Here is a 25987-nt window from a genome sequence, read left to right on the forward strand (position 1 = left end):
GCTCACCATGCTGTACCAGCCCATTCCAGTGGGATAGGGTTACTGTCCTTATTATGTGGGATAACTGAATATACTGCAATATATTGTTAATATGTGGACTTTTCTGAAACTGTAGTGATGAGTTTATCACGGAAGTGTTTCTTTAAAAGATACATTTTCATGTCTGAAAAATAATTATATATTTGCCTGTATATTGTAAAGTGTTGCAGAATCTTGATATTTAAATATATTTACAGTATAATCCACTTCTTTAAGAATTTTTAATTGACCCGATACTGCTATGAAGCCCCCACCCCCCATCTCAGCCATTTCGGGTGTTCCGTACGCGACAGAAACAGACCGGGTTGCCATGGAGATGTGGGGAGAAGGAATTAGCTCTCTTTCTGACTGTCTAATTGGCTTCCCTCTCACCCCCTCCCCTCTAACACAGGGCACTATTTACAGGGGGCTGTCACACACTCCACAAGGCCCACAAAGGCCCCCCCTCCCGGTCCACCGCCCGTGCTTTTGCCTTGCTGGGTTGCTGTCAGTGGCCTGACTCCCCCCTAGCAGGGGGACTGGGTCTGCGGAATAGGGACCCAGTTCTGTCTGCTTCTGTGGCTGTCATACAGGCCAGACCTGGACTGCCTGTCCTTCCACACGCTCACACACTCACACTCTCATACACTTGGGCCATCTGGGTAGCGTAAAGGTATGAGCACTCGCCTACCACCGCAGAGACCCGGGTTCAATCCCCGGCAGTGGTACTTCCGGCTTGGTCAGACGTTCCTACGAACACAATTGGTTGTGTTGGCGGGTGGGAAGCCAGTGAGGGTATGATCGCTGCATTAGTGACTCCTACTGGTTGGTCGGTGCACCTTTGGGGAGATAGCGTGAACCTCCGCACGCTCTCCCAGTGAAACTCCTCGCTGTCAGGTGGAGTGGCTGGCGACTCCACATGTATCGCGGGAGGCATGTGGTAGTCTACACCATCCCCAGACCAACAGAGGATAGCGCATTGACCAGGACCGTGATACACACGGGGAATTGGTATAATGACTACATTTGTGAGAAAATGGGAGGAAAATGGCAAAAAAAAAAGAAACACACACTTACACACCGCGCACACACACACACACTCATGCGCTTTGAGAGAGAGCCCCATGTGAATCCTGCATGAACCTCAAAATAAGACGTGATGGTGTGAAAGGTGCCTTCTTTATGTGCCGCTGTTATAATGTCACTAGTGAGAGGTGTTGGTTTTCAAATTGTTCATTCAAAAATGTGATACAAATTTTGATTTGTAAATTGGGATATAAATTGCGATTTCAGAATGGAAATGATGATTTCTAAGTTGTTATATAAATTCTAATTTTAAAATGGTGTTGATTTTATATTAAATGTCTCAGTGTTGGGTGTGTTTGTGTTGATGTTATAGTAAATGTCCGTGTTGGGTGTGGTTGTGTTGATGTTATGGTAAATGTCTCAGTGTTGGGCGTGTTTGTGTTGATGTTATAGTAAATGTCTCAGTGTTGGGTGTGGCTGGGTTGATGTTATAGTAAATGTCTCAGTGTTGGGTGTGTTTGTGTTGATGTTATAGTAAATGTCTCAGTGTTGGGTGTGTTTGTGTTGATGTTATAGTAAATGTCTCAGTGTTGGGTGTGGTTGTGTTGATGTTATAGTAAATGTCTCAGTGTTGGGTGTGGTTGTGTTGATATTATAGTAAATGTCTCAGTGTTGGGTGTGTTTGTGTTGATGTTATAGTAAATGTCTCAGTGTTGGGTGTGTTTGTGTTGATGTTGTAGTAAATGTCTCAGTGTTGGGTGTGGCTGGGTTGATGTTATAGTAAATGTCTCAGTGTTGGGTGTGTTTGTGTTGATGTTATAGTAAATGTCTCAGTGTTGGGTGTGTTTGTGTTGATGTTATAGTAAATGTCTCAGTGTTGGGTGTGGTTGTGTTGATGTTGTAGTAAATGTCTCAGTGTTGGGTGTGTTTGTGTTTCGTGGTGCAGAGGCCCCCAGCCAGGACTTTGTGACGCTGGACTACCGGCTGCGGTACTATCCCAGCATCACCTACGCCGTCATCGGCAGTGCGGTCATCTTCGTCCTGGTGGTGGCGCTGTTGGCCCTGGTGCTGCACCACCAGAGGAAGCGGAGCGTTCTCCTGCCCCGGGGGGTCCGGGGGGGGCACCACCACCAGCCCCTCCTCCTGTCGCGGCTGGTGATCCTGGACCGAATGCCGGGCCAGGCTGGTCTGAGCCCTAGGTCCCCCCCCGGGTCCCCCCCCGTTTCCCCCCCCGGGCCCTTCGGCACGGCAGCCAGCCTGCAGCTGCTCTCCGGCTCCCTGCACCCCCCCGGCCTGCCCCTCGACTCCCCGCCCTCCTACTCACAGGCTGTGCTGGACGCCAGGTACGGGCGGGACTGGGGGCGGGGTTAGGGCTTGGGGGTGGAGTTAGGGTCAGGGGGTGGGGTTATGGTTAGGGGAGGGGTTTAGGGTCAGGGGGTGGGGTTAAGTTTAAGGGAGGGGTTAGGGCCAGGGGAGGCAGTTAGGCTCAGGGGGTGGGGTTAAGGTTAGGGGAGGGGTTTAGGCTCAGGGGGTGGGGTTATGGTTAGGGGTGGGGTTTAGGCTCAGGGGGTGGGGTTAAGGTTAGGGGAGGGGTTGAGGCTCAGGGGGTGGGGTTAAGGTTAGGGGAGGGGTTAGGGCCAGGGGAGGCAGTTAGGCTCAGTGGGTGGGGTTAAGGTTAGGGGAGGGGTTTAGGCTCAGGGGGTGGGTTTATGGTTAGAGGTGGGGTTTAGGTTCAGGGGGTGGGGTTAAGGTTAGGGGAGGGAGTTAGTGTCAGGGGCCACAGGTTAATACTTAGATATATTTATACTTTTATTATATTTATTTATTTAAAACGCTTTTGTGTTTTGTGAATTTTTTTATTATTATTTAAAAAGGATAATAATAATGTCCAAAAGGAGTTTTACCTGGCTGCACACAGAACATGGTGTACAAAACGTATCATAAATAAAGATTTAGAGTACAATCTTTTTCACATGCAGAGTTATAACAGTGTGAAGGACTTTTCAGTGTCAAGCATTTCTGCTACTTTGTGCTTGTTACCCTGACAGCAGTAATGGCCCCGTTTCGCCCAAACACACTTTGCCCCACACTGCCAAACACACTTTGCCCCACACTGCCAGCACACTTTGCCCCACACTGCCAGCACACTTTGCCCCACACTGCCAGACACATTTTGCCCCACACTGCCAAACACACTTTGCCCCACACTGCCAGCACATTTTGCCCCACACTGCCAGCACACTTTGCCCCACACTGCCAGCACATTTTGCCCCACACTGCCAAACACACTTTGCCCCACACTGCCAAACACACTTTGCCCCACACTGCCAAACACACTTTGTCCCACACTGCCAAACACACTTTGCCCCACACTGCCAGCACATTTTGCCCCACACTGCCAGCACACTTTGCCCCACACTGCCAGACAGACTTTGCCCCACACTGCCAGCACACTTTGCCCCACACTGCCAGTTTCCTCCTACAGTACACGCTGACAAAGAAACTGCTGAAGAAACAGTATTTTTTTCACTGGTGGATAAAACTTGAAAATAGTAAAGGTTAAGAAATCCCAGGGAATCATGAATCTCTGCACAATAGTGATGGTGCTTACAGCCGTGAAAATGTTTTTTTCCCCTTCCTGATTTCCTCGATTATTGCATATTTGTTACACTGTAAGGTTTCATATATTTTGGCAAAATGTAATATTCCACAAAGTGAATCTGAGTAAGCACAAAACATTTTTTAAATTATTATTTCAGTTATTTAATGAAAATATTATTCAACACCCATATCACCCATGTCAAAAAGTAATCACCCCCTAGTTACTCAATTAGGCAAATTTAATTGGTAATTAGATTCAGCTGATTGAACGCACCCAGGCTTGATTGCAGCCAGTCCGGTTGGATCTAAACCTCACTCATATCGAACCTTACCATTAGAGTGAAGTAGTCACCACAAAGTTTCTACAAGCACACTATGCCATGATCGAAGGACATTCCCGAAGATATGCGAAAAATATTGAAATATATCAGTCTGGAAAGGGTTACCAGGCCATTTCCAAGGCTCTGGGACTTCACCAAACCAGAGTGAGAGTCATTATCTCCAAACGAAGAACACTGGGAACAGTGGTGAATATTCCCAGGAATGGGTGATCTGCCAGCAGGTCTCCAAGGGTGCAGGGACAACTCATCCAGAAAGTCACAGAACATCCCAGAACATCCTAAGAACTGCAGGCCTATCTAACCTCAGCTAAGGTCATTGTTCATGACTCTACAATAAGTCTGCTAACGAAGACAAACATCAATGCTCATCTATCATTTGCAAAAAAGCACCAGGATGATCCCCATGCCTTTTGGTATAATGTTCTGGGGACAGATGGATGGATGACAGGTTCCATTGTGTCTGGCGTAACACAAATACAGCATTTCACAGTAAGAACATCATACCAACAGCCAAACATGGCGGCGGAAGTGTGATGGCGTGGGGATGCTTTGCTTTCTCAGGACCTGGATGAGTCACCATTAATGATGGAACCATGAATTCTGCTCTGTACCAGAAAACTCTTAAGGAGAATGTCTCGCCATCTGTCGGCAAACTGAAGCTGAAGCATAATTGGGTCATGCAGTAAGACGATGATCCAAAACACAAAAGCAAATCCACATCCGAATGGCTGGAAAGAAACCAAATGAAAGTTTTGAGTTGAAACCAAACAAGCAGTTCAAGCTTAAAAACCGATTTGTCTGAATTAAAGTAGTTCTGCAAAGAAGAGAGGGCTATAATTCATCCATAGCGATGTGAAGGACTGATATCAAATTATAGGAAGTGTTTGGTTTCGGGTATGGCTGCTAAAGGTGGTGCACAAAGAAGTGTTTTGTGCTTACTCAGGTTCCCTTTGTCTGATATTACATTTTGTATAAAGATTTGAAACCATTCAGTGTGGCAAATATACGATAATAGAGAAAATCAGTAATACTTTTTCATCGCAGCAGTGTATGTGGTGCCTATTAGCCAGTGATTTAGTACCCATTTTGCAAAAGCACTGACTGGGAGTCAGTTGTCATTAAAAGAGAATCTTTAAATAAGATCGCTACGTGATTTTTCTCTCAGCTCTCATCTCTGCACGTAGACCAATAGCAGTTACAGGAAGGTTTTCCCATCATGCATCTCTTATTCCACCCGCAGCCGGCCACCCTGGTTCGACCTCCCACCTCCGCCCTACCCCCCCGATGGGGGGGCACCTCCCCAGAGGGACCTGCCCCCATATGAAGCCCACGTGGACCAGCCTGAGCCAACACCCAGGCCCCGCCCACAGGAGGAGTCTGACCAGCTGTAGCCCCGCCCCCTATCAGACTGCATGTACATGAGTGACAGTGACGGGTGGAGACGGACTCCGAAAGGCTGCACGAACAGAAGAGGGGGCCAAGGGGGGAGCCCAGGTGCACCATCATGCCACGGGCCCCAGAGGAAAGAGGCTGAACATGGGAACACAGTCAAACTCAAACTCCACCTCCTGCTCACCCCCTTACCCATGAGGCATTGTGCTGCACAGCATTCCCCGTGATATAGACTGTTTTTGGTTTTAGAGACTTGGAGATGCACCCTGCCCCGTATGCAGTCATGGCTGCTCAACACACAGGTGCGGGTGACTGAGAAAGTGGGAGCGGCCATTTTGGGTTCCCATGGCAACACGTTGCTGGAATCATCATCATTGTGATTGCCTAGGCAGTATTCTCCCAGAACCTGGCCAAAACTCCCGACTGCGAACGTGCAGGTCCTACAGCTTCAGTGAAGTCTGCCCGGTCCAGTGAAGGACGTTTCTCTCCACAGACCATCCGGACTGGAGTCTGGGAGACTGGACAGGGCTCTTAGAGACAGTGTCAGTGTTATTAGCACCATGTCCACCAGGGGGAGACATTTCAGCTTTGCACACTTACAGGTGTGCCAGAACAAATCAGATCAGATCCACACTTGTCAATGATATACAAGTATTTGGTTACATATATGTAGCTTTTTATTCATAGAAGTTTACACTATATTTTACCAGTGTCCTGATCCAATATAATGTATATTTTGGGAAAAAAATGGTAAAATAATCAGTGGACTTGTAGGATTTTGATGGATATTTGAAACATTTTTAAATGCGTTACTGTTACAATTTGTTACAAGTTTATGTATAACCAAATAATATTTATCTGGTATTTGCAGGGAGTGAGGTTCTTTAACTGGAATGATTTAGTGACTGCAGGACCAGGTAATTAAAGTGTGAAAGCTTGGTTTGATGTTTACAAAATGTGCCTCTCTAAGGACACAATCAAGAACTGTTATGGGGATGAAGAGTCATTCGTACCCAAGATAATCTAATTAACAAATCATCTGGGATCACCTGCTCTTAATTACAAATTAATGGCTGGTTCGGCTGGCAGAAATATCCATCAGAATCCTGCAAACCTAACATTGGGATTTAAACATGTAGTGGAGGCAGGATGTAGAGAGCTTTATATAGGAAGCACTTAAACCAAAGCTATTTAAAGGAAGTATTGTTTTGAGCAGCATAGCGGTCTGTAAAGGCCTTGCTGTAGCGCATGGTTAGGTTCTAGAATCACTGAGATCTTCTGTTCAGACTGCTTTCACACACGCACACACACACACACACACACACTCACACGCACTCACACTCACACACTCACACACATACGCACACTCACACACACACTCACACACACACACACACACACACATTCACACACACGCACACACACATGCACATGTACGCACGCACGCACGCACGCACACACTCACACACAGTCACACACACACACACACACACACATTCACAGGCAACGTAGTGAAGTGCAGGTATGTTCATGCCCAGACTGAAAGCACTTCCATTATTGAACAGGACTACAGGAAAGGCACTTTTCCACTCAATCTAAAAGCCCTTTTCTCTTAAGTTCTACAAAGCTCTGCTGCAGTGAAGGAAATATGTGATTACTGTCAGACTGCAACACCCACAGTGATAAAGTAGGGGGTTGGGGAGAGGGGGGGGGGGTGGAGGGGCGGAGGGGTGCGGGGCTGGGGGGTTGGGGGGTGCCAGCATCTCCTATTTTTGGCCAACTTGTGAAAAGAAGCTGGCAGAACACAGTGTGCAGTGGTGGGTGGGGGGGGCTGTGGAGGCATCTCGAGGTGTTAATTAATGAGCTGCTCCACACCTCTGAGCAGCAACGCGTCTTTAATTAAAGAGCGCTGCAGAAGTGTCTGGCTGCTGAACCAGAACCAGAACCAGAACCTCAGCTGGGCCTGCAGAGCGGGTCACGCCTTCCTGTAGGTAAACGCCGGTGACCAGCAGGACCATGGGAGACGGGACCTCCTGGATCTGAATTTCGACATCATGTTGAGGTTTGAATGGGAATCAGTGTGATTTTTTTTTCTTCAGTCTTATCTCAAGTGAGGTATTTTGCCCACAAACTAAATGAGTCATATTTTTTGGAATAATGAATTTGCGATGCGTAGGCACTCAGGAAAATATTCAGATGAAGATGCAAACCCCACAGTAAGGGGGGTTTGTGTGGCACCTCCCCAGTTCTGCTCAATGCCCCCCCCCCATGCATGAGTGTAAAGGAAGTTTGACGTCTGTTCAGGACGTTTCTGGAGTGAGTAATCTGGGGAGCGTGTTCATGCTGTCACATTCCAGTGACTTTAACTGACGCGCTGCCAGTCAGAATCTGAGTTCTGCAGGACCTAAGCCCTCTCTTCCAGTGAGGGTGTTTCACTCCTCTGAGAATACTTACTGTAGAAGCAGCAGCCATGTTTCCCCCCAAACCCACCCCCCCCAGACCCCCCCACAGCCCCCTACGCCCAGCCCCCCACCCATCAGCGCCCGCTCCAGCGATCTCAGAGGCCTTCGTTGGCACGGCTCAGTTCTCGGCTGCCGTCGGTGTGACCGAATTGTTGCAGGCGGTGTCGCCCCCTGCTGCTCCCTGCTGGAATTGCGAGGGCTGGTCTTGTTAAATCCGGCTGGTTTGAGGTGCTGTACTGAGTGTCTGAGTCTGCAGTGCTGGAGCAGTTTTTACTGAAATCTGCTCATTCCCGGTGTGGCTAATGAACGAGGGTGTATTTGTTTTTTGTTTTTGTTTTTGTTTTTTACTGTAAGTGCATGGATTCATAAATATCTCAGTGTAGAAGAAAGTAACAAGGCATAAAGGGCATTAAAACTTTCCCCTTTGAAAGAAAATTTCATTGGAATTTGGTTAGACGCTATGCAAATATCTCACCATGGAAATAACTGGCTTTCGTGCTGTGAAATCAAATCATCTTTAGAACAGCAACCAGAGCTGTTCTGTTAAAATGTATGTGCAGCCTTTAGTTTAACTTGCAGCTATTGCAATCGATTTACATTTCTTTGTGAACGGATATGCATCAGCAAATGGAAAAGTATTACAGTACTTCAGTATACTGGGCACAGCTAAGGTCTGTGTGCATTGCATGTACAACCAAATACAGTTTTAATATTTCATAATCCCCCCAGGTGCGTTTTTAAACTGCTTGTGGCCTAGGTAATGAGTGTGTGTTCAGACCTGGGTGTGTGTGTGTGTGTGTGTCTGTATCTGTGTCTGTCTGTCTGTCTGTCTGTGTCTGTAAGAGGTACTATCACGGTTCTGATTGCTCTGTGGGAAATAGATTGAATCAATAGGGTTGACATTGGCTCACTGGCAGAACTCAATCTCCCAGAGTTCATAGTGTTATTATACACAAACATGGGCCTTATTTGAAGGAGTCTTCTTATATGTAGTAAGTTTTTGTTGTTTCAGTTTAGATACATAAAACTAACAGCCTGTGCATTGTATCCAGTGGGCCTGGGAGTGAGGAGCCCATGCTGGCTATGCTGAGGGATTATAATACTGAGGGCCCCAGGGTTTGTTAAGCACAGGCAGCCACATTGTTGAGGAATAACTTAACACTTTGAGGCGTAGGTTTTCTTTTTTTTTCAGTGTTCTAGAACTCAGTAGTGATTGTTACATCAGTATTAGAATGTTCAGTTAGGAACATTCTAGTCACATATATCCTAAGGGTCAAACTAGTGATTCTTGTTGCCTCCCTACACAGCAGCCAGGATGAAATTGTTCTGAGACTCTGTATCTCACAAGCCAAAGACTGACATCTACACCACCAGTTTAACAGCTGCCTTAAGGGAAATTTCCCACCAATAAACATTTAATCCTTGGCTTCCCGCAAGACTAGTCACACGAAACATATTTAGAATTGCGATGGTGCAGTTAGTTTGAGGATATGTTTGGGGGGGGGGGTCTGTACCGACTGGAACGTGATTCTCAGGTTGAGAAATTTAAAATGATGCTGTTGTTCAGGCCTCAGGGCCTTCTGTGCCTCACATCTCAGTTTCACCACAAGGTCATCTGTAACTGCTTCTGTCTGCTGGATTTCTCTTGCCTTGTGAATATGTGCTGACTGCTATGTTTTCCCCTCCCAGTGAAATGTATATATTGAAAGTAATATAAAGTATTTCGTGTCTAATTCTGTCTCATGTTCTGTGTTACCCCACCCCTCCCCTAAGTTGCACATGAGAACTGGGCCTGCATTGTGAGCTAGGAGCTCATGAGCTGTCTGTAGGGTCTGTGCCTTTGATGTTTTCTCTCCAGTCAGGTGTTCATGGGACATGACTGCTTACATCTCTGAGCTGGAAAGAACTGTCTCCTGTGCTGGAGCTGGACATGTAAGATATCAAAGAGAACGTGTGGCCTAAGATCCACAACTCATAATGCAGGCGGTGACGGAGGCATGGATGTCTAAAACAGATGGTTACATCACACTCACTCTCTCAGCAGACCTGCACCATCAGTGCCTCCTTTGGGCTGACATAGGGCTTTTAATCCTGTCCCACTTTTCACTTTGATCTGGCTTTGATAGAACACACAACCTGGGAGAGAGTGTTTGTTAATTGTTTATGAAATTTCCCTCTGGGGAGTGCGAGTCATAAACATGTCCACTAGGTGGCAGTCTAGTCACACTACAAATTTAAAGGGACTACACTGGAGATAAGTTGCAATAACTTGTGATAATAGTTTTTGCCATTGATGTATTATACAATTTCAATACACACTTTTAAAAAAATGTATTGCAAGAAATGTTTTATATCTATGGACTATTCTAATTGTATACTGCATTTTGTAACTTTGAGATCTGCTGTTATTTATGCACTAAAACACTTGTTAGCTGTACCCAGCCTGAGCTCCTAATATTTGTTAGCACTGAGTTGAATGTAACCTCTGATTTTTAGTTGTTCTTTAAAATTAATTTTTGGACTCCTCTTTCCCTTTGTGTAGACATGCGTGTATTTCTGCTTTGTCTACTTAAGAGAGACAAATGCATCTGTTTCTGTCCCTAATCTAATTATTTTTAACTCATGGGTATTTTCTGAGTCCATGCTTCTTGAATGGTGGTCCTTTCCAATGAATATTGACAACATTTATCAAGTAGTATCCTGACAGCCTAATTGTCCCCCCCCCCCCCCCCCTTTAGACTTCTTTTTGTGTGTGGGGGGGAGGGGTATTTCATTACGTGTTTTGTCAGTTGAAATATCAGTTCTCCAATTATTGAAACATTGAGATGCTAATATTGTTTCCGTGAGATGGTTTAAGATTGTATCCAGAGGCCACATGGTCAGAATCTCTGCTCCTGATTGGAGGATGGTTGGTGTTGTCTCTCCGCCCCCCTCTCCTTGTAAGTCACGCATAAATTAAATCTCGAAGTTTGTCTCTGTGTCAGGGATTGGTTCTGTGGGGGAGGGGGGGGCACAGCAGTGGTGCCCCCTGCTCACACACATGAATGAAACACCAGCCAGTGTGTTTGTCTTTCGCTTTTGTGGTGCTAGTGGCTAATCTGCTCATCAGGGCAAACTGGAGCAGACAGCTGTCCCAGAGCGATGGGGCGCGGGAGGGAGGGAGAGCCGAGAGGACACCCCCAGAATCCACACAAGGCACCCCCTCCACATGAGGCTCCCCCAGGTAACGTGACCTTCCAGCTTCTCACAGCACAGGAATCGAGAAAATGTGTCTTACGACAACACAAACCGCTCTGTCACAAAGTGTGTGCACAACCCCCCAGCAGTGATGGCATTGGGGCATTGGTGCATTGGGGCATTGGGGCATTAATGCATTGGGGCATTGGAGCATTAGTGCATTGGGGCATTGGGGGCATTAGGGGCATTAGTGCATTGGGGCATTGGGGCATTAGGGGCTCAGGTGCTGCCTGGGGCTGTTAGAAACTCCTGCTCTGTCAGTCTAAAGCGCAAACGGGCAGTTCTGACCATGAAGTGCGATGCACACATTTACACTCCCAGGGCTGCTTTCTGTACTCCAGCACATTGAATTTGAACTAAAGCAACGAATGTGAGGTTAAAGTGCAGACCCAGCTTTAATTTGAGGGCATTTGAATCCATTTCAGATGATTTGTGCATTGCAGCCATTTTTATCCCCCCCATTTTAGGGGAGCAACAGTAATTGGACAAATTAACATAATCTGAAATGTCATCATACTTGGTTGCAAATTTTGTATTCAATGACTGCCTGACGTCTGTGCCCCATAGACAGTAGCTTCCCCGGTGATGCTCTGCCAGGCCTGTACTGCAGCCATTCTCGGTTTTCAGTTTCCTGTTTGCCTCTGGGGTGTTTTACTTTCAGTCCTGTATTCAGCAATTGAAACACTTGTTTGACCCATAAACAGCAGTGAGCATACAGACAGACAGACTCATAAACAGCAGTGATCGTACAGACAGACCACAAAACAGCAGTGAGCATACAGACAGACAGACTCGTAAACAGCAGTGAGCATACAGACAGACAGACTCATAAACAGCAGTGATCGTACAGACAGACCACAAAACAGCAGTGAGCATACAGACAGACAGACTCGTAAACAGCAGTGAGCGTACAGACAGACAGACCAGTAAACAGCAGTGAGCATACAGACAGACAGACTTGTAAACAGCAGTGAGCGTACAGACAGGCCAGTAAACAGCAGTGAGCGTGCAGACAGACAGGCCCGTAAACAGCAGTGAGCGTACAGACAGACCCATAAACAGCAGTGAGCGTGCAGACAGGCCCGTAAACAGCAGTGAGCGTACAGACAGACCAGTAAACAGCAGTGAGCGTACAGACAGACCAGTAAACAGCAGTGAGCGTACAGACAGATCAGTAAACAGCAGTGAGCGTGCAGACAGACCAGTAAACAGCAGTGAGCGTACAGACAGACCAGTAAACAGCAGTGAGCGTACAGACAGGCCAGTAAACAGCAGTGAGCGTACAGACAGACCAGTAAACAGCAGTGAGCGTACAGACAGACCCGTAAACAGCAGTGAGCGTACAGACAGACCTGTAAACAGCAGTGAGCGTACAGACAGACAGACCTGTAAACAGCAGTGAGCGTACAGACAGACAGACCAGTAAACAGCAGTGAGCGTACAGACAGACCAGTAAACAGCAGTGAGCGTGCAGACAGACCAGTAAACAGCAGTGAGCGTACAGACAGGCCCGTAAACAGCAGTGAGCGTACAGACAGACCCGTAAACAGTAGTGAGCGTGCAGACCAGTAAACAGCAGTGAGCGTACAGACAGACCTGTAAACAGCAGTGAGCGTACAGACAGACCAGTAAACAGCAGTGAGCGTACAGACAGACCAGTAAACAGCAGTGAGCGTACAGACAGACCAGTAAACAGCAGTGAGCGTACAGACAGACCAGTAAACAGCAGTGAGCGTGCAGACAGGCCAGTAAACAGCAGTGAGCGTACAGACAGACCAGTAAACAGCAGTGAGCGTGCAGACAGGCCAGTAAACAGCAGTGAGCGTACAGACAGACAGACCAGTAAACAGCAGTGAGCGTACAGACAGACCAGTAAACAGCAGTGAGCGTACAGACAGACCCGTAAACAGCAGTGAGCGTACAGACAGACCTGTAAACAGCAGTGAGCATACAGACAGACCTGTAAACAGCAGTGAGCGTACAGACAGACCAGTAAACAGCAGTGAGCGTGCAGACAGACCAGTAAACAGCAGTGAGCGTACAGACAGACCCGTAAACAGCAGTGAGCGTACAGACAGACCAGTAAACAGCAGTGAGCGTGCAGACAGACCCGTAAACAGCAGTGAGCGTACAGACAGACCCGTCTGCGGGACGGTAGGCCGGAGGAGAGCAGATAAGGGCCTGGTTTTCACATGTAAATGCTGTCTCCGTGGCGACGAGGGGCTTTGTTTGGAGGGCCACAGCTCCGGATTGGGGATATTATCGGACCCGGGACAGGCCTGCGGGAGGGCCGGGGGGAGGAGGGGGGGGATCAGGGGGGGTGGGGAATCGGGGTTTTTTTTTGTGTGGTGGAGCCACGCATGCAAGCTGGCCCGTCATGCACAGTGTACACACAATATGACATGCCCTGCAATACAGATACATCCTGAAACAGTGGGGAACAGAGTTCTCTAAATTCACTGAACAGAAGTGTCCGTGTGCCTTCTTCTGTTTGGGTTGCTCTTCAAACTGTCAGTGCCAGTCAAGCCCAGGAGTGAAATCCTTCACTCATCAGTACAAACTAGTGCCCATCTGTCCCCAGGACCTCCAACACTGATGTGCAAGTGTGTCTGGCCCCCTCTCCATTAAAACCTGTCACATACTGAGTACTTCTCCTTCAACATGCCTCTGAACGGGGCCTTCAAACAGGGCCCCCAAAATAAGGGATCAAGACTGATTCACTGAAATCTTCCAAACTGGCCCATTAAACTGAGACAATCCAATAAAAAAGATCCACACATAAAAAAGCAAGAGGATCTTGAACAGAGAGATGGATGAACAGATACGCAGAGAGGAAGAGAGACAGGCAAAGCATGAGAGGGAGAAAAAGTAGAGGACAGGTTGGGAGGAGTCCACCCTCAGCCGAATAGTCGCGTGCCTCCCTCCCCCCCCTCCTTTGTGCAGAAGTACATGGTGCTTTCTACTCTACCTCTACTTCTGTAACTCTCCCCATCCCTCCATCCCTTCCTCCCTCCCTCTCCACCTTGCGCTGTGGAATGTTCTGCCCTGTAGAGCCAAGGAGCCATCTCTCTATGTGCCCGCCCCCCCCCCACCCCCTCTGCTCCCAGCATGCCTCACTCCTTCCTGTCTAATCCTAACTCCTGGGTGCCAATTGACACCAATTGACTTCCCCATTCTTTCCTGGTGAAAGGTTGAGTCCGCAGAGGAGTGTATCAGCCTCACCGGGGTATTGTACTGCCCGCAAACTCCTAGGGTCCCGCCACACTTCTGCTGGGGGGGCCAGATTACACGCATACCTTCCTTTACCCCTCCCTGAATGAGGACAAGGCAAGACGCCAATCTTCCCCACGTCAACCCGCTCCCCCCCTCCCCGTCCCCAGTCGCTACAGGACCCCCCCAGAGGAGGTCAGCTGCTCCTTGTCGAGAGAGAGGAATCTTCCTCCGCAGCCCAACAAGTGTCCCTCAGGCCTGGGAACAAAGGTATTTGTCCCTGGGGACCTGGGGTTTAGCCGTTCGCATGCACGGGGGTTAGTGATTAGCATGCACAGGGTTTAGCCTTTAGCATGCAAGGGGCTAGCCTGTATGAGGGTTAGCGGTTAGCATGCACAGGGTTTAGCCTTTAGCATGCAAGGGGCTAGCCTGTATGAGGGTTAGCGGTTAGCATGCACAGGGGTTAGCCTGTTAGCATGTATGACGATCAGCAGTTACTATGTATGAGGGTTAACCATTAGCATGCACAGGGTTAGCATGCATGCACATTGTGTGTCTCCCCCCAACTTCTGCACTGCTGGTTGTAAGAAGGGCCTTTCCCTCTGGGACGTGAGTTTTCCTGATTACGCTGGAAATACATATTTTCAGACCCTCGACTGAACATTCCACAGCGCAAGGTGGAGATCAGCTGGAGGGGTAGAGAGCGAGAGAGGGATGGAGAGAGAGAGGGATGGAGAGATAAAAGAGTAAAGAGGTGAATATGCATCGGCCGAAGGGGTGCAGAACCACGCGTGTATGGATGGAGAGAAGAGAGAGGAACAGCAGACGAGGGGATGGGAGATGGAGAGAAGAGGGGTGGTTTGTCTTTTATGAAACATTCCATATGAAGTGTTCCATAGTGCTCCATTCCATATGAAACTTTCCAAAGTAAAAATGAAAACATTAATCCCATATGAAACATTCCAACATTCCATATGGAATATCACAGATGAAACATTCCATAGTGCACCATTCCATATGAAATTCATTATGAAGTATTCCAAAGGAAAGGTCAGAGGGAGGGATGGAGGTACTGAGAGAGAGAGAGAGAGGTAGCTTAACATTCCCCAGTGCAAGGTGCATCCGAGGACAAACTCCAGGGAAGTCTGACATTCTCTTCAAAAGAGAGACAGACCTCTCCGGCAGAGAGAGAGAAGATGTGCAGCACACACGAAGAAGAGACTGGAGACTGTATTAAAGAAGAAAGGGGAGGTTTGCAAATAGTAAGCTGCTATCTCAAAAGAGTCCCTCAGAACAAGCAGACAGAACATCATTCCCAAACAAAGCGCTTATGGCGAAAGCCTCGTTCGTGAATCAAGCGACAGATATTTCATCCGCTGTGGTAATCAGCTGTCACAACCCTCACGGCCGTCAGTAACTCAATGCACAGTTTCACCGCCTGGATCGTGTAACATTCTGAGCACCACAAATTCAATCTTTTAAGCTAAATGACCAAGGATTGTCTCAGTTAGGGAAAGCATACTCTGCGCACAGCAGAAATCCAGCCTCATTTTTCTGAGCATGACTTCATAGTTTTAGGCCGGCTCCAGTCTCAGCTCCTTGTTTTGCAGTTTTAGGGTAAAGTTCTAATATCATTAAGGTCTCGGGATTTTGGTTATTTTCTGGGTGCACAATAAGGGCTAATCCTTCACTCTAAGTGACAGAGAGAGGTAGTATAATTAGAAGTGAGAGTGGGGTAGAGAGAAGGGGAGAAAGTGAGTGAATAATTATCTTAAATTCTCTTTGTTGCAGGGCCCGCCCCCGTCCCCCGTCCCCCCGTGACTGGGGTGAATTATGGGCTGTTCCCCCCGCCCCCCGTCCCCCGTCCCCCCGTGGCTGGGCTGAATTATGGGCTGTTCCTACCGCTGCTCCAGCCCCCAGCCCTCATCTGTCTCCAGCCTCCAGGGGGCGCCACCTCTCGCTGCCGAGCCTGGCCTCCACCCCCCAGCAGACCCGTCCTGCCCCCACCCCACCCCCCCGCAGCCCGCCCCATCCATCAGAGCGGGGGCCTCTTACCGCGTCAGCACAATCCCCCACCCCCGCACCCCCCCATGCCCCCGCCCCCGCCCCTCCCCCGCACCACAGTCCGGAGAGCAAGCCGCTGCTCGGCCTGGTTCTGTCTGCGCGGGAGTCTTTCTGTCCGCTCCTCTGCCCTCTCCCTCTCTCCCTCTCTCTCTTTCCTTCTCCCTCTCACTCTCTCCTTCTCCCTCTCCCTCTCTACCTCTCCCTCTCTCTCTCTCCTTCTCCCTCTCACTCTCTCCCTCACTCTCTCTCCTTCTCCCTCTCACTCTCTGCCTCTCTCTCTCTCCTTCTCCCTCTCACTCTCTGCCTCTCTCTCTCTCCTTCTCCCTCTCACTCTCTCCCTCTCTCTCTCTCCTTCTCCCTCTCACTCTCTGCCTCTCCTCTCTCTCTCCCTCTCACTCTCTCCTCTCCCTCTCCCTCTCTCCCTCACTCTCTCTCCTTCTCCCTCTCACTCTCTCCCTCTCTCTCTCTCCTTCTCCCTCTCACTCTCTCCCTCTCTCTCTCTCCTTCTCCCTCTCACTCTCTCCCTCACTCTCTCTCCTTCTCCCTCTCCCTCTCTCTGTCTCCCTCACTCTCTCTCCCTCTTTCCCTCACTCTATCTCCTTCTCCCTCTCACTCTCTGCCTCTCTCTCTCTCCTTCTCCCTCACTCTCTCTCCTTCTCCCTCTCCCTCTCTCTGTCTCTCTCTCTCCCTCACTCTCTCTCCTTCTCCCTCTCTCTTTCTCTGTCTCCCTCACTCTCTCTCTCTCTCCCTCACTCTCTCTCCTTCTCCCTCTCACTCTCTCTCCTTCTCCCTCTTTCTCTCTGTCTCCCTCACTCTCTCTCCTTCTCCCTCTCTCTTTCTGTCCTTGCACATTGTTCTGCTGTTAATTGCACAGGGCAGTTACTGCAGGGAGAGGTGGGTTTGGAGTAGGGAGGGTTTTTGGGGTGCAGGGGGAGTAGGGGTGTTTTGGGGGTGCAGGGGGAGTAGGGCTTTGGGGTGCAGGGGAGTAGGGATGTTTTGGGGTTCAGGGGGTAGGGGTGTTTTGGGGGTGCAGGAGGGTTAGGGGTGTTTTGGGGGTGCAGGAGGGTTAGGGGTGTTTTGGGGGTGCAGGGAGGGTAGGAGTGTTTTGGGGGTGCAGGGGGTAGGGGTGTCTTGGGGGTGCAGGGGGTAGGCGTGTTTTGGGGTGCAGGGGGTAGGGGTGTTTTGGGGTGCAGGGGGACTAGGGGGTTTTGGGGTGCAGGGGGTAGGGGTGTTTTGGGGGTGCAGGAGGGTTAGGGTGTTTTGGGGTGCAGGAGGGTTAGGGTGTTTTGGGGTGCAGGGGGTAGGGTGTTTTGGGGGTGCAGGGGGTAGGGGTAGGGGTGTTTTGGGGGTGCAGGGGGTAGGGGTGTTTTGGGGGTGCAGGGGGTAGGGGTGTTTTGGGGTGCAGGGGGTAGGGTGTTTGGGGGTGCAGGAGGGTTAGGGGTGTTTTGGGGGTGCAGGAGGGTTAGGGGTGTTTTGGGGGTGCAGGGAGGGTAGGAGTGTTTTGGGGGTGCAGGGGGACTAGGGGGGTTTTGGGGGTGCAGGGGGGTAGGGGTGTTTTGGGGTACGGGGTTGCGGGTCAGCTCCCTGCAGATGTTCGCGTGTTTGGAGGACAGCCCTGGTAGCCGCAGTGTGACTGAGGTCAAGTGCATTGTGTGCAGGCCTCAAATGCTGCCCCCCACTCGCCTGCCCCCCCTGCCTGGCTGGGGCTCCTCTGTCAGGGCAGAACCACATCCCGCATTGGGGGGTGGGGGTGGGGGTGGAGAGGGGCGTCACAGGGGGGCAGGAAGGCACGTCCTACCCCAAGCCTGCACACAGCTGCCCACAATAGAGGCGGACCATGGACCCCATTCGTCACCCCCCCCCCAAAAAAAAAACATCACAGGCTCGCCACAGGAGAGGAAAGAGAGGCGTGATGTCTGAAAGAATGGCCATAGCCAGTCCGTCCGTCCCCCCACCCCTCTCGCCCCTCCCAGCCACACCCTCTCCTTATAGGACCACAATAGGGGAGGGATGGGGGGTTTATCCCCCTTCCCCCCCCAGTGTTCTGGTCACCAGCAGCTTCCCTGTGTTCACCTGTCAGAGTGGGCGGAGCCAACCTGCCCCCGGTCACAGAGCCCCTCCCACAATAGACTGTGGCTCCATTCAGCCCTGGGGCAGCTCAGAGTGCTGCCGCGCTCACGGCTATCTGCCCTTTGTGCTCATTGTGTGGGCCCCCCTCTCCCCCCGCCCCCCCTTTCTGCTGGGGTGGGGTCCTCTCGTCACCTCCCTTTGAGGCCCCTGTGATGTATCCCTCTCCGGTATTAAAACATCACAGTCGAGGGGCGCGACGTGGCAAAAATCCATCACTCAGTCGCAGGAAACAGTGGAGTTTCTGCAGGAAGTACATTATTCTGGGACTACAGAGATCACACAATAGATCTCGCACATCTATAGATACATGCATCTATACACTAGGGTAGTGGTTCCCAAAGTGGGAGGGTGGGAAGGTTGGGGTGGCGCGTCCCCTGTGGGGGGCGCAGAGAGACAATGGGGGGTGCGTTGAGATTTGAAGGAAACAGGCACAGTGTGTGTGTGGGGGGGGGGGGGGGGCGTCTCATTCCTATTCCCTAAGGGAGCCACTGCACTCGGCTGGAGTGTAATCACCTGTGTGGGGCCTTTAACACCAGAGCTCACCTGCTGAACTGCCTCATTCCCCCACTCTCAGCAGGGTGGGGCAGTGGGCAGCACTGCTGCCTTACAGACAGAAAGTCCCGGGTTTGAGCCCCGGCTGGGGATGCACCTTTCTGTGTGCGGTCTGCGTGTTCTACCTGTGTCCATGTGGGTTTCCTCCGGGTACTCCGGTTTCCTCCCACAGTCCAAAGACATGCAGACTTGCCCTGTGATGAATTGGTGACTTGTCCAGGGTGTATTCCTGCCTCTCGCCAAATGCATGCTGGGATATGCTCCAGCCCGCCGTGACCCTGACCAGAAATAAGTGGGTAAGATATTCCTTCAACTCCTAAACTGATGGTGAGTTTTCTGGTGCAAAATGTCTGTCGTGCATTAATGAGGTGGGTGCTACACATTGGTGGTGGAAGTCAGTTTGGCTTTTTCAATGCAGAGGACTTTGGAATTATACAAAGAAAGGTGCTATTATTATTATTATTATTTTTCCCACTATGTTCAACAGGTACTCAGAGCTCCATTTTTGGCGGTTTGGGCTGTGGTGTAGACTCGGGAGGTTCTGCTTTATATGATATGATTACCTGTAATTACGGTAATGTGTCACATGATTACCTGTAATTACGGTAATGTGTCATATGAATCAATGCACCTGACTGGTGCTTCTTTGAAGAAGAAGCAGTAAAACAAACAAACATTTCCCCAGAGCAGACTGTGATTTATCGCACCTGTTGGCCTGACCTGCAGTCTGTCTCTACAGCCTTCTGAAAATGCTCGGGGAATGTCAACACTTCCCTTGAGCTGGAATGCGATACAGGGAGATTTCTGTCATCCGCCAGAGAGCTTTGACCACAGGCCGTTTCTACAGGACATTTATAATTGTACACAGATGATCATACACATTTCAAATGCATCAAATGTAAGTTCTGAGAGCTTACCATTATGTAAGATACATAGGATTTAAAAATCCCTTAAACCATTCCGACTGCCATTTAGCCCGCTGTTCTAACTCACTTTTAATACAGTCAGTATCAGATATACATTAAAGTGTATTTGCAGTTGGGCATGCTGCAAATGAGCCTGTCCATTTCTCTCAGAAATCTGCTCTCTAAATATTTGAATGTGTGCCTAGCGCAGAGTGCCCACGGTAGTTATGGAAACACAAAGAGCTGTGCGTCCACATGAGACGAAGGGATTTAATATTTGAATTTTGATTTGTGTTTGATTTCTCACTTTCTGAGGAAGGGGTTTATAGTACATCCCAAATCCCTAATCATCCAAAATCCAGTCAAGATCCAGCCTGTTTTGTGCTCTCTCTCTCTCTCTCTCGCTCTCTTTTGAATGTGGTTGGGGGGGCGTTAGGATTTGGATTGGGTGGCGTTATGGTTTGGGTTAGGATTGGGGGGGTTGTGTTGTCTGATTGGCTGGGGGGAATCCCAGTTGCTCTCATTCACAGGCTGGGTGATTGAGCGTTTCTCAGGATTTGCTATGGTTGTCTTGACCTGCTGCAGCTGTCCTTGTTTGGGGGGGGGGGAGGAGTGGGGAGCGGGGCCCGTTCCACATTAAACAACACCAGGTCTTTATGGGACCAAAAGATTTGGACAGGGAGTGTGGGGTGAGGGGGGCTGAGGGGGGGTTGGGGGTTTGTTATTCATACAGGCCAAGCATGACGACGCTCATTAGCTGACATTATTAGAGGAAGGGCAACAGTGTTTATCATATTCTTCCTCTCTGCCTCTCTCTCTCTCTCTGCCTCTCTGTCCCTCTCTCTCTCTCTCTCTCTCTCTCTCTCTCCCTCTCTCTCTCACTCTCTCTCTCTCTGCCTCTCTGTCCCTCTCTCTCTCTCTCTCTCTCTCTGCCTCTCTGTCCCTCTCTTTCTCTCTCCCCCTGTCTCTTTTCTTTAGTGCCCCCCCAAAAATGCTGCCTTTCCTTTTTTCTCTCCACGCTCTTCCTCTTTGGCAGTTCTCCCCTGGCTGGAGAGCAGGGCGCAAGGTGTTGGGTGCAGGGTGTTGGGTGCGTGGTGAGGGGTGAGGGATGTGGGGTTCAAGGTGTTCTTTTGGAGGTTAAGATGGAGCACGAGGGTGCGGGGCCGTGGGGTGCGGTGCAGAGTGTGCAGGTGCGGAGTGGGGGATGTAAGGTGTGGGGTGCAGGGTGTAGGGTGCGGGGTGCAGGGTTTCGAGTGTTGGGCATGGGGTGTGGTGCGGGGTGTGGGGCATGGGGTGCGGTGCGGGGTGTGGGGGTGCGGGATGTAGGGTGTGGGGTGTAGGGTGCGGGGTGCGGGGTGTGGTGTCCGGGGCATGGGGGTGTGGTGTGTAGGGTGTGGGGTGTGGTGTATAGGGTGCGGGATGTGGGGTGTAGGGTGCGGGGTGCGGGGCATGGGGGTGCGGGATGTAGGGTGCGGGATGTAGGGTGTGGGGTGTGGTGTATAGGGTGCGAGATGTGGGGTGTAGGGTGTGGTGTGTAGGGTGTAGGGTGTGGGGTGTGGTGTGTGGGGTGTGGTGTGTAGGGTGCGGGGTGTGGTGTGTGGTGTGTAGGGTGCGGGGTGTGGTGTGTAGGGTGTGGTGTGTAGGGTGCGGGGTGTGGTGTGTAGGGTGTGGGGTGTAGGGTGCGGTGCAGGGTGCGGGGTGTGGTGTGTAGGGTGTGGTGTGTAGGGTGCGGGGTGTGGTGTGTAGGGTGTGGTGTGTAGGGTGCGGGGTGTGGTGTGTAGGGTGTGGTGTGTAGGGTGCGGGGTGTGGTGTGTAGGGTGTGGTGTGTAGGGTGCGGGGTGCAGGGTGTGTAGGGTGTAGGGTGTGGGGTGTGGTGTGTAGGGTGTAGGGTGTGGGGTGTGGTGTGTAGGGTGTAGGGTGTGGTGTGTAGGGTGTGGGATGTGGGGCGTGGGGTGTAGGGTGTGGTGTGTAGGGTGTGGGGTGTAGGGTGTAGGGTGTGGTGTGTAGGGTGCGGGGTGTAGGGTGTGGTGTGTAGGGTGCGGGGTGTAGGGTGTGGTGTGTAGGGTGTGGTGTGTAGGGTGCGGGTGTAGGGTGTGGTGTGTAGGGTGGGGGGTTTAGGGTGTGGTGTGTAGGGTGTGGTGTGTAGGGTGTGTGTGTAGGATGTGGGGTGTAGGGTGTGGTGTGTAGGGTGTAGGTGTGGTGTGTAGGGTGCGGGATGTGGTGTGTAGGGTGTGGGGTGCAGGGTGCGGGGTGCGGGGTGCAGGGCGTGTTTTTTGGGAGGGGGAGGTGGACGGCTCCCTCCTCACAGGCCCACCGCCCCGCTATTCATTCAGAGCGCGGCGGATAAAGCCCGTCTGGGGGGCTGCCGTTCCCGTCCGAAAATAAAAGCATTCGGGGGGGGGGGAGGGGGGGTAAGAGGAGGCATGCCGGCGTGTGGAGTCTCCGCTCACAGATTGCAGCTTTCCCAGGTGAAACGTGCCATATTGTCCAGCTCCAAACTTCAAGAAGGCCCATAATGTTCCTGCTGACTGAAAAGGGCTTTGAAAGCAGTGAGAACTATTTCCACATGAGTGACAAACAAAAGCTTTTAAACAAAGTTGTTTGTTCTCACTCTCACTCTCTCCTCTCTCTCTCTCTCTCTCTCTCTGTTCAGCTTTTCTTTTATTTTTTTAAAGGCGATAGCTGTAGCCACTCTAATGATATCTTGTGAAGGAACATTTACACATGCTAACAGCAAGCTAAATTAACCCCCACAGTTGATACACTTTTGTAAAATTTATATTCAAGAGTTCAAAATTTTGATTTAAACATTTGATTTAAAAGATGTTGCACATTAGTCTTGCGCATATTGGTTTAAAATTTGTGGTTGCGGAGTTGTGTAGGTTTTGTCTCTTTGGCACCGTTGCCTATTTGTTAAGCACCGATATTCCGGTTTCTCTTCTCCCCCATAAGCAGCTATGTCTGAGCTGATAAAATGCCACTCCCTCTACTGGCGATGATCTGAAACTACAGCACAAACTACAAGCGTCAGCAAAAGTGGTGAAGAGCAACAGGCCTGGGCAGCAGTAATTCTTCTGAAGGCTGCATGTTATCCTGAGCAGCAGTAATTCTGCTGAAGGCTGCATGTTATCCTGAGCAGCAGTAATTCTGCTGAAAGCTCTATGTTATCCTGGGCAGCAGTAACTCTGGTGAAGGCTCTATGTTATCCTGGGCAGCAGTAACTCTGCTGAAAACGCTATGTTATCATGAGCAGCAGTAACTCTGCTGAAGGCTCTATGTTATCCTGGGCAGCAGTAACTCTGCTGAAGGCGCTGTGTTATCATGAGCAGCAGTAACTCTGCTGAAGGCTGCATGTTATCCTGAGCAGCAGTAACTCAGCTGAAGGCTCTATGTTATCCTGAGCAGCAGTAACTCTGCTGAAGACGCTATGTTATCCTGAGCAGCAGTAACTCTGCTGAAGGCTCTATGTTATCCTGAGCAGCAGTAACTCTGCTGAAGGCTCTATGTTATCCTGGGCAGCAGTAACTCTGCTGAAGGCTCTATGTTATCCTGAGCAGCAGTAACTCTGCTGAAGGCTCTATGTTATCCTGAGCGGTAGGCGAGTCGGGCTGTTGCAGGTTTGATTCCCAAGAGCAGCGTTTCTGCTGCACTCCTGAATGTGGCACTTAGCCTGAGCTGTTCTGGTAAAAGTCCAGCTGTGTGCATGGATTGCATGTATAACAATTTAAGATGTGCAAGTTGCTCTAGATGAGAAAGTTAGAAAAATGCACAAATGCAGATTCATGGGGGTGGGGCTTTACCAGGTACACAGTTTTCATTCCACTGTTTCAGCACTTAGTAGTTTAATCAGTTTTTAAGTATTTGAGTGTTCCGTCGTTTTACTGGAAGTATTTTTAAAGGGCAGTGGGGTTCGATCATGGGGCTTGAAAGTGACTTTCTGGAAGAAGCGGGTAAGAATACGAACCATAAATCACTGGGATTGGTTCAGTCAGCCGTACCGAGCCGTTGCCCTGAGAAAGCACATTTCCAAACCTCTGAAGCCAGGCGAACGCTGCTGAGCCTCATTTATCGCAATTAGCCGCCGTAGGAGTTTGTTTCAAACGGGAAAAACACAATCAGGGCTGGAAAGTAAAGATGGTTTCCGGACCTCGGCTGGACAGTAAAACAGCAGCCTTTCATGCGAGAGGCCGATAACCCCCTTTCAGCAGAGCCTGCGAGGGAATGTGCATTTAATGTAATTAAATTTCCTCTCATTTAACACTGCCGTTTGTGTGGTGCTTTTCACAGTGGCCTTTTGGCTGCTGCTCAGCCACCACTCACCAGGTGAAGGGCCAAGGAAACGCAGCGCTCAGGATTGCTCTGAGGACAATCAAAAAGCGAAGCTTTAGCCGTCATTGTGGGGATCATTGTGGGCATTTGGTTCATTGTTAGAGGGTGGAGGTGGGGGCTGGGGGTGGGGGTGGGAGGGGGGGGTGAAGTTTAACTGCAGAGAGAGCAGTTTTGTATTTTCTGTCTGTCAGTGGAGACCTGCATCTGAGATTCTCAGCTTTGTGCCTGAGGAGTCTGGAATGCAGTCTTTCCTTCACAGAAGGCATTTCCCTGCAGAACTTTCCCCGTCCTAAACGTTACTGAACAGCATTTAAGTTATGCAAAGCAGGCGGGCGTCAGTTTGATAAGATCTACATTGGCTTCTATCAGAGGCCATACTCTTATAGTCAGAATCTCATGCGCTGTCACAACCGAAATATAAATGTATTGATTTTCCATGAAATAATTTGCATTCTATGACTGTTTTGCATGGACAGGCCTTTTTCAAACACGGGTAGGTATTTCAGAAGGAAAACATCTCTTTAATAATGAGCACGAGCGATATCAGCCGATTGAGTGCAGGGGGAAATGAAGCAGAACGCAGGCCTGATAAACGCCCGCTCTTAATATTAGACTGTAAAGATAAGAAATATACCGGCTATGTATAGAAGCATCTGATCTCAGCGCTGCAAATTTCCCTCTGTGCCTTTGCTGAATCAGAGCTTTTGGAGGATTTGGAAACTAAACGCCCGAATAAAACTTTATGTAGGTCACCCAAAAAACAAGATATATGTGCTCCCTCCATCGATTGATCAACTGCGGGGACACAGGCTCCCTGAGGTGAGGGGAAAAGGTGAGGAGGGGACTCTTCGGCGAGATGGCACTACCGGGAAACACAGCTGGGTGACTTTTCCCCTTCTCCTCCTCAACACCATAAATAAGAGTGGCTTAACACTGGAGTTAATTATACAGAAAGACTATCACACAACCAGCAGAGTCAGCTTGATTAGGTGCTGCACACACTGCAGTAAGACTGGGGTTCGGGGTTGAAGGGTTGGGGGGTTGAGGGTTTGGGGGTTGAGGGTTTGTGGTTCAGTGCTGGGGGCTGTGGGGTTTGGGGTTGAGGCTTTGGGGTTCGGTGTTGGGGGTTGAGGCTTTGGGGTTGGGTGTTGGGTGTTGGGGGGTTGGGGGTTGGGGACTGGGGTCAGTGGCCTCTGTGTTGTTGACAGGCACTTCCTGTTTGTGTTTGCTTTTCTTCAGCTGCACTGTACTGCATAGACAGGGCACCACAGTGCCATAGCAACCACCATTTTCCCAAAAGTGGAAAAAACAATGTGACACCTCTCTCTCTTTCATTCTCTCTCTTTCTCTCTCAGAGTCTTCCTCACCCCTGTTTAGGGGGGACGGGGGGTCTGGAATTCTGGGAATGCGCATGTAGATGCCCCCCTCAGTCCCCAAACAAAGCCATGGCAATAAAACCGGAAACACACAAAAAGCTGCTGCACTGTCAGGGGGTCACCATGGCAGCAAGGGGGGGGGGCATAGGACCTGAACTCTTGCCCTCTGGGTGACCGGAGGTGTTGCATTGCAACAGAAGTACAGTCTAGTTTTCCTCTTGACTGGTGGGTGGGGAGGGGGTGCAAGGGAGACCTCCTGGGCCTCCCTAAAACATGGTGCTCCTCTTCAGCGTGGTGCCCCCAATCCACCCCACCTTCTACAAGGACCCCCAACACTCCTGCAG

The 25987-nt window shown here is 50.0% G+C and overlaps 1 protein-coding gene across 3 annotated transcripts in view; it reads left to right on the top strand.

The window, feature by feature from the left end:
• Positions 1-7079, top strand: part of ldlrad3 (low density lipoprotein receptor class A domain containing 3) — a 77003-nt gene extending 69924 nt beyond the window's left edge. For all 3 annotated transcript variants that reach the window (XM_064312650.1, XM_064312648.1, XM_064312649.1), the window contains exons 5-6: positions 1991-2387; positions 5227-7079. In XM_064312650.1, coding sequence (XP_064168720.1) covers positions 1991-2387; positions 5227-5377 — 548 coding nt within the window. In that variant the 3' untranslated portion in view covers positions 5378-7079. The remainder of the gene's footprint in view (positions 1-1990; positions 2388-5226) is intronic.
• Positions 7080-25987: the final 18908 nt, after the last annotated feature.

The sequence above is a fragment of the Anguilla rostrata genome, chromosome 16, assembly GCF_018555375.3.
Source record: "Anguilla rostrata isolate EN2019 chromosome 16, ASM1855537v3, whole genome shotgun sequence".
Lineage (NCBI taxonomy): Eukaryota > Metazoa > Chordata > Actinopteri > Anguilliformes > Anguillidae > Anguilla > Anguilla rostrata.